The sequence below is a fragment of the Engraulis encrasicolus genome, unplaced genomic scaffold (genome assembly GCF_034702125.1).
Source record: "Engraulis encrasicolus isolate BLACKSEA-1 unplaced genomic scaffold, IST_EnEncr_1.0 scaffold_1365_np1212, whole genome shotgun sequence".
Lineage (NCBI taxonomy): Eukaryota > Metazoa > Chordata > Actinopteri > Clupeiformes > Engraulidae > Engraulis > Engraulis encrasicolus.
The window spans coordinates 1-8,452 of NW_026944862.1; the positions used below are offsets into that span (position 1 = coordinate 1).

The window sequence follows — 8,452 nt, forward strand, 5'->3', positions numbered from 1 at the left end:
GTCTGTCTGTTTGTCTGTTTGTCTGTCAGCAGGATCATTCAAAAAGTTATGAACGGACTTGGCTGAAATTTTGTGGAGTTGTTGTAAATCACAAAAGGAGCAAGTGATTAAATTTTGGATTTTTTAAAAAGATTCTTCGCCATTGCGGGATAAGGTGAATTTTGATAACCTTTCTAGTTGCTTCCTCCATCAGCGTTGTTGAATTACAGTAATTGGTAAATTCACTGCTTCAGGAGTACAGACCCATAATGTAGAGTGGAGGCATGTGAAGCAAGGAGACATTTTTTCGTACCTTCATGGTGCCAGTGCAGNGGGTGTAATGTAATGTAATGTAATGTAATGTAAGTTACCTTCATGGTGCCAGTGCAGTGGGTAATGTAATGTAATGTAATGTAATGCAACGTAATGTAATGTAATATAATACCTTCATGGTGCCAGTGCAGTGTGTGACCCAGTCTGCCACTCCTATGAGGAGACGATGCCTACTCAGCCTCTCATTCACCAGGATCAGCCGGGCGTCCGTGTTGGCGCTGATCTACACAGTAGATGGACATTTTACAATTACAATGAATACGTTTACATGAGACCTTTAATTCAGAATTACCTTCATGGTCCCAGTGCAGTGGGTAATGTAAGGTAATATAACCAGGATCAGACGGGCGTCTGTGTTGGCGCTGATCTACACAGCAGATACATAGGCATGTTAGGGAACAGTAGCATGCACAGACAGCATGTGCCATCAGCCATTTTGTGTTTTACATTTTGCAGTTTTTCCTTTTGAAGTATATGATAGAAAATGTGATAACAATAACTGTATTTGTATAACACAAATCATACAAGACATTCAGTTCAATATGCTCCTGACCTGCAGGTCTCCTGATGTCACATGGATCCAGGAAAAGTATGATCTTAATATATATCTTAATATGTCATAGAAGATGCAAAAGTTCAAAGATCCACGCACAGCGTCTAGGTGCTGGCAAATGCCGGGGTATGCCAGGGAAGGGGCAGCCATGGCCTAGTGGTTAGAGAGGTCGTCTTTCAATCTAGGGGTTGCCAGTTCAAATCCCCCCTAACCTCTCCCTACATCACCATCCATGGCTGAAGTGCCCTTGAGCAAGGCACCTAACCCCACATTGCTCCAGGGACTGTAACCAATACCCTGAAAAATAATAGTTGTAAGTTGCTTTGAATAAATGAAAGCATCAGCTAAGTGTAATGTAATGTAATATGCAACACTTCAAAAGGAAAAAAAATACTGCACACCCTCTTGATTTTATGCTCTTTTATTCAGAGCGAAGTAAGTCAGACGGGTTATGTGCAGTTATATTTGTTGTCCTTTTGAAGTATATGATAGAAGATGTGACACAGTGTCAGCCAGGCCACGCCTTCCTAGAGACGCAACACCTTCGTCGTTGCTTCTAGTCAGGCCAAGAGCAATGTAAATATCGTTTCTGATCTCCTGAAAAAGCGGGAACTCCACCCACTTTGTCGGACACCAGTCAACCAGTAGCAAATCTAGGGAGGGAGGCGGGTCAACCATGCCATTTGGGAAACGTTAACTGTTATGGTCTTGGTCAGACCAAGTCTCAAAGAGATTTGAAAGTCGATGACAATCAGGTTGACACAGTGTGTCTGTACCTGTTTGCTGCTGTGGGGCAGGGTGAAGTATGGGCTTAATATATCTTAACCCTCTACTGCATAGGGTTGCCATATGGCAACCGTTAACTTTTTCCAGTTTTTCTAGTAGATGGTACACTATAACCTATATATTTAGACTTATTTGTGATAAGACAGCCTTTTACTTTGAAACCAAAAAAAACTTTTCAGGTCACATGATTAAGAAATAAACACAGGAAGCCCTTTTTCATCACCTACTTTGGTGTGTGGAGGTCATCGCTCAAGGCCTCCATAAACCAAGGTATTACCAACATTTCAGCCCAAAATATTGTTATAAAAAAAATAAAAACACTATCTGTAATATGTAAACTGTTATTTTTCATCATTAAAACAACTTTAGATGCAAAGGTTTTTTTGTAAAATGGTAAAATGTTATGGTTGCCATATGGCAACTTCATGCAGTTATGGAACAACATTTTGGCCATTCACCCCAATCAACCCCATTGGAATGACTTAGAATTAGAGTAGTATGAGGCTATTTTTACAGATATTTCTTATAATTCTTGTGCCAAATGAATAATTTGTACTTATATTTGTAATTTTAGACATGTTCAATGTAAAAATGCATTTTACATGTTTGCAAATAGGTGTAAACAACCTTTTCGGAAGCTTTTTTGTAAATGTGTGTACATGTCTATGGGCCGAATTGTTGACCATATTTTGCTATCTTACCAAAAATAATTTCACTAAATACTAAAAATATATATTTTAATTTATGTAATTTAATGAGTTTTAACATTTGGAAAGTAATATATTGGAGTTTTATCAAGGAAAAAGTCTCTTTTTGCAGAAAAACCTGATTTTACACAAGATTCCACGACTGCATGAAGTTGCCATATGGCAACCATAAGCTAAAATCTTAATTAAAAATAATTTCATTAAAATTTTTTTGGAAATCTATTATTTAACTCATTTTAACACTAAAAAAGCACTGAAACATTTTTTACATTGTAAATATAATAATTCATGCAGTAGAGGGTTAATATGTCATCGAGGATGTTTGGCTGTGCTGTACCTGTTTGCTGCTGTGGTGCAGGGTGAGCAGGATGGTGGCGTCAGTGGTGTAGTCTACGTAGAACGCGGCTATACAGAGTATACCCACTTCTAAATTTGAGGGATTTCAGTATACCCACTTAAAATGGATTGATCCATTGTTTTGAATAGCACAAATATATACATTATACCCACTTCAAAAAATGCTCATATATACAGTATACCCACCATAAAAAAGTAGACTACACCACTGGGTGGCACTGAGGAGCACGGAGATGAGGCTGACGCACAGGCACATGACCCAGAAGTCAGTCAGCACTAACGGAACTCAATTGTTCTCAACCTAAAGTCTCCTAAAGGGCTGCTAACCTCAGGCATCCTAAGGGGGGAATTCACCTGAACTCACACTAGGGCAGTCATGGGAGCCCAAAGGTTGCCGGTTCGACTCCCGACCTGCCAGGTTGGTAGGGGGAGTAATTAACTAGTGCTCTCCCCCATCCTCTGCCATGACTGAGGTACCGCCGGACTGCTCCCTTGGGGTGCCATTGGAAGTTGCCCCCTTGTACGGGTGAGGCATAAATGCAATTTTGCAGTGTTTGCTGTGGAGTTGGAGTTTCCCATTTGGGCTTTCACTTCACTTCACTTCACATCACTTCACATGGATCCTTGAAAAGTATGGGCATAATATATCTTAATGTATCAGAAGATGTAGAAGATGTGTGTCTGTACCTGTTTGCAGCTGTGGTGCAGCGTGAAGTATGGGCTTAATATATCTTAATATGTCATCGAGGATGTTTGGCTGTGCTGTACCTGTTTGCTGCTGTGGTGCAGGGTGAGGTATGGGCTTAATATATGAAGAGTTCAGATGCAAAACCCCCCAACTCCATTTCTGAAGACCTGCACTTCTATATTTTTAGAGAACCCCGTTGTTGGTTTGGTTTACATTCATGTACTTGATAATACATATAAATAGTTGATTACATAAATAAAATAAAAATATATGGAATTTTGATAGTTTGTGTAAAATAAAAATGAATTAAGATTATTTTCTGAAAAGGCACTTAGGGGGTTTTGCATCTGAACTCTTCATATCTTAATATGTCATCGAGGATGTGTGGCTGTGCTGTACCTCTTTGCTGCTGTGGGCAGGGTGAGGTATGGGCTTAATATATCTTAATATGTCATCGAGGATGTGTGGCTGTGCTGTACCTCTTTGCTGCTGTGGTGCAGCGTGAAGTATGGGCTTAATATATCTTAATATGTCATCGAGGATGTGTGGCTGTGCTGTACCTCTTTGCTGCTGTGGTGCAGCGTGAGCAGGATGGTGGCGCTGAGCAGCACGGAGATGAGGCTGACACACAGACACATGACCCAGAAGTCAGTCACCGCTAACGGAACTCAATTGTTATCAACTGTTATCAACCTAAAGTCTCCTAAAGGGCTGCTAACCTCAGGCTTCCTAAAGGGGGAATTCACCTGACCACACACTAGGGCAGTCATGGGTAAGCGGATAGGGCATCAGATTTGGAGCCCAAAGGTTGTCGGCATAAATGCAATTTTGCAGTGTACACTTGTGTGCTGTGAAGTTGGAGTTTCCCAGTTGGACTTTCACTTCACTTCACCTCACTTCACATGTATCCTGGAAAAGTACTGGTTAAAATAATATATCTTAATGTATCAGAAGATGTAGAAGATGTGTGGCTGTACCTGTTTGCTGCTGTGGGGCAGGGTGAAGTATGGGCTTAATATATCTTAATATGTCATCGAGGATGTGTGGCTGTGCTGTACCTGTTTGCTTAATATATCTTAATATGTCATCGAGGATGTGTGGCTGTGCTGTACCTCTTTGCTGCTGTGGTGCAGAGTGAGGAGGATGGTGGCGCTGAGGAGCACGGAGATGAGGCTGACACACAGACACATGACCCAGAAGTCAGTCACCGGGGTGACCAGGTAGACGTGCACCGTAGAGTACACAGCACACCACAGCACCAAGTAGATCACCTGCACACACACACACACACACACACACACACACACACACACACACACACACACACACACACACACACACACACACACACACACACACACACACACACACACACACACACACACACACACACACACACACACACACACACACACACACACAGAGCAGACGCTTTCTGAATACACATAATAATGCATACGTTTCCATGACACATGTGCACAGAGACAATTACCGACTTCAGGTCAAAGGTGACTATCAAGGATTCTAAGAGGAGAGTGAAGCTCTCACTGTAGAATCTTCGGTGGCTGTGGAATGCATTCTATTCTATTCTGGTGTATTCTACTGTAGTGTAGTCTATGCTATTCTACTCCACTCTTTTCTATTCTATTCTATTCTATTCTATTCTATTCTATTCTATTCTATTCTATTCTATTCTATTGTATTCCATTCTATTATGTTCTATTCTATTTGAATCTATTCGACTATACTCTATTCTATTCTATTCTATTGTATTCTGTGCTATTCTATTCTATTTTATTCTAGTGTATTCTATTCTATTCTATTATATTCTATTTGAATCTATTCTACTATATGCTATTCTATTCTATTCTATTCTATTCTATTCTATTCTATTCTATTCTATTCTAGTGTAGTGTATTCTAGTGTATTCTAGTATATTTGATTCTATTCTATTCTATTCTATTCTATTCTATTCTATTCTATTCTATTCTATTCTATTCTACATAGACACATGACCCAGAAGTCAGTCACAGGAGTGACCAGGTAGACGTGCACCGTAGAGCAGTGTTTCTCAACCGGGTGCCGCAGGCCCCCCTCAGGGGTACCGTGGAAACGTGGCTGATAAATAAATTACATAAAATAATACATATTTGTCTAAATTAATAAATGAATGCTTAGTCAGTGGAATCTTTCATCTGCCATTTACGCACAATAAAGTAAATTTAGGTCACCCCATTGACCCCTTAAAGCGCGGCTTTATGAATTCATTGTTACCAGTATGGTAATGACCAAGTCGTGGTGCATTACTAAAGGGCCTGTGTTGTGTCATAGTATTGTAGTGCTATCGTAGTTACATTTCAATGTGTATTACAGTGTGCCACTGGAGGCGCGCATTAAGGGGCTACGTTGTAACTTCGACCATAGGTTGTGTGACATCTCCAAATGTGTTACTTTTCTAAGCTTTTGTGGTATCGGATGCGATGCCATGTTACGGCTTGTTGGTTTGGGGGGCCTTGACATTTTTCATGAATTGAAAGGGTGCCTCGCCTAAAAAAGGTTGAGAAACACTGGGCTAGAGTACACAGCACACCACAGCACCAAGTAGATCACCTGCACACACACACACACACACACACACACACACATACACACACACACACATACACACACATACACACACACACACACACACACACACACACACACACACACACACACACACACACAGCAGATGCTTTCTGAATACAGAGTACCAGGGAAGCTGACAAGGGGGGGCAAAGGGGTCAGTTGTCCCAGGCCTAGGGAGATGGGGGCCCCATAATTGTGTCCTCATTACATTGTGGGTGGGGGGCCCTTTCAGATGACTTTGTCCTGGGCCCAGCCAAAGCTGTCAGCGGCCTTGCATAGAACAATGCACTAGTTTCCATGTTGTGTTCACTGACAATCAAGGATAAAGTACTACAGGCAATCACACAAATGCAAAACGGATTCAGACATCAAACGAATGCAAAACATTATGTTGAACTTGGAACACATTTTCTTCTAAAAATCTGCATAGCTGCATAATCATTACCGGGGCCAGGATGAAGTTGAAGATGTTGGAGTTGAAGAAAAGGTATCGGCGAACAGACCGACGCCCGAGGGCAATTTGGAGAGGAGCTTCAAAGTCCTGCGGCGGGACCTGTCAAACAAAAACAATGACATGGGGTACAGTAAGACTACAGACCTGGGGTGCGTTTCTCGACAACGTCTTTGCTAACTAAGGTAGCAACTTACTTGGTTGCAATGCAATTTCTCATGGGAAACCTAGTGATTTGCTAAATGGTTATCTAACTGGAAACGAACCTAAGTCGCCGGCACAGCAACCCAGTGCCCCACCACTATAGGCCATGGCAAGGCCGGCCTACTTTTCACATGTGTCCTAATTTGACTTTAACAACAGTATGCTGTATGTTGTGGCTGTAAAGATTTTGAAAGGAAGTGGTAGATTTGGAGAAGTGATAAAGGAACGAACGGCTGTTTTGACAACTGCCCTAGAGCTCAACAAACCATGAATTGTTAGTACTACACAGCCAGAGGACAGACAGACAGACAGACAGACAGACAGACAGACAGACAGACAGACAGACAGACAGACAGACAGACAGACAGTCAGAGAGACAGACAAAAAGACAGTCAGAGAGACAGACAGACAGACAGAAACCATGAATTGTTGGTACTACAGCCAGAGAACAGACAGACAGACAGATAGACGGACGGACAGACAAACAGACAGACAGACAGACAGACAGATGGACAGACAGACAGACAGACAGACAGACAGACAGACAGACAGACAGACACACAGAAACTATGAATTTTAGGATCTTTTAGGCTCTGAAAAAGACAGTAGTCCGCCCATTTCATTAAAGGCTTTTTAACTTCACCAGCAGTGTGCCTTGGAATCTTTGGCAGACCTTATCAACAGCCACAACTGGACCATAATTTTAAGAAACTTTATTTCCTTGAGCCAAAGAGCACCTGCTAAAGAGAAAAAAGTGAAGCAGCACTCCTCCATGATCAACATTCCCTTGTGAACAGTTGAGTTATTTTAGCATAGAAACTATGAATTGTTGGTACTACACGAGGGGAAGGGAACCTATGTCTCGAGGGCTGTTTATGGCCCTTGAGGCCGTTTGATCCGGCCTCCGACATCATTTCAATGTTATGTAGCTTCACATGAAATATAACGTATTTTGTAATGGAATCTTATAAATTACATTTGCAATACAATTACGTTATATTCAGGGGACCTAGAGAAGGTGGGGTCTGTTTTAAAGCTGGCTGCCTTCAAAATAGGCCTAAAGTGCAGGGGGAAATCGTGGTTTGTGTTCATAGTGCGACCCTCGGAGGACTTTGACGGCCCTTGGAGGAATTTGAAATGGCCCCTCGAATGAAAAAGGTTCCCCACCCCTGTAATACATAGCCAGAGAACAGACAGACAGACATACAGGCACACAGACAGACAGACAGACAGACAGGCAGACAGACAGACAGACAGACAGACAGACAGACAGACAGACAGACAGACAGAGAACAGACAGACAGACAGACAGACAGACAGACAGAGAGAATGTGAAGTGGAGCATGCGGTCGGTCACCTGGAAGCCCTGTTTGTTCAGCTGGTCTCTGCAGTGCGACAGGTCAAACTTGGGACTGAAGACAGAAGAGCTGGACACAGCCCACACCTCCTTACCTGCAGTACACACAAGACAAAACATCACCCTGAAGCCATCACCTATAGTATACATTATTAATAATTCATAATTAGTCTAATTATACATTAAAAAACAAAACCCTATTTACAGTATATCCCACACCTCCTTACACACAAGACAAAACATCACCCTGAAGCCATCACCTATAGTATGCATTATTAATAATTAGTCTAATTATACATTAAAAAACAAAACCCTACTTATAGTATAGGCTAGCCCATACCTCCTTACACACAAGACAAAAATCACCCTGAAATCCAACACAAGACAAAAAAGGACCCTGACATCCAAT

At 41.7% G+C, this 8,452-nt stretch overlaps 1 protein-coding gene across 1 annotated transcript; it reads right to left on the minus strand.

The window, feature by feature from the left end:
* Positions 1-424: 424 nt before the first annotated feature.
* On the minus strand, positions 425-8,214 carry LOC134442272 (transmembrane protein 268-like; the record flags this gene model as incomplete). The annotated part of the gene is made up of 4 exons (XM_063192512.1): positions 8,044-8,214; positions 6,477-6,584; positions 4,516-4,674; positions 425-535 (listed from the first exon to the last, which is right to left on the minus strand). Coding segments are annotated over exons 1-4 (528 nt in total), but the record flags the coding sequence as incomplete, so codon positions are not given.
* Positions 8,215-8,452: the final 238 nt, after the last annotated feature.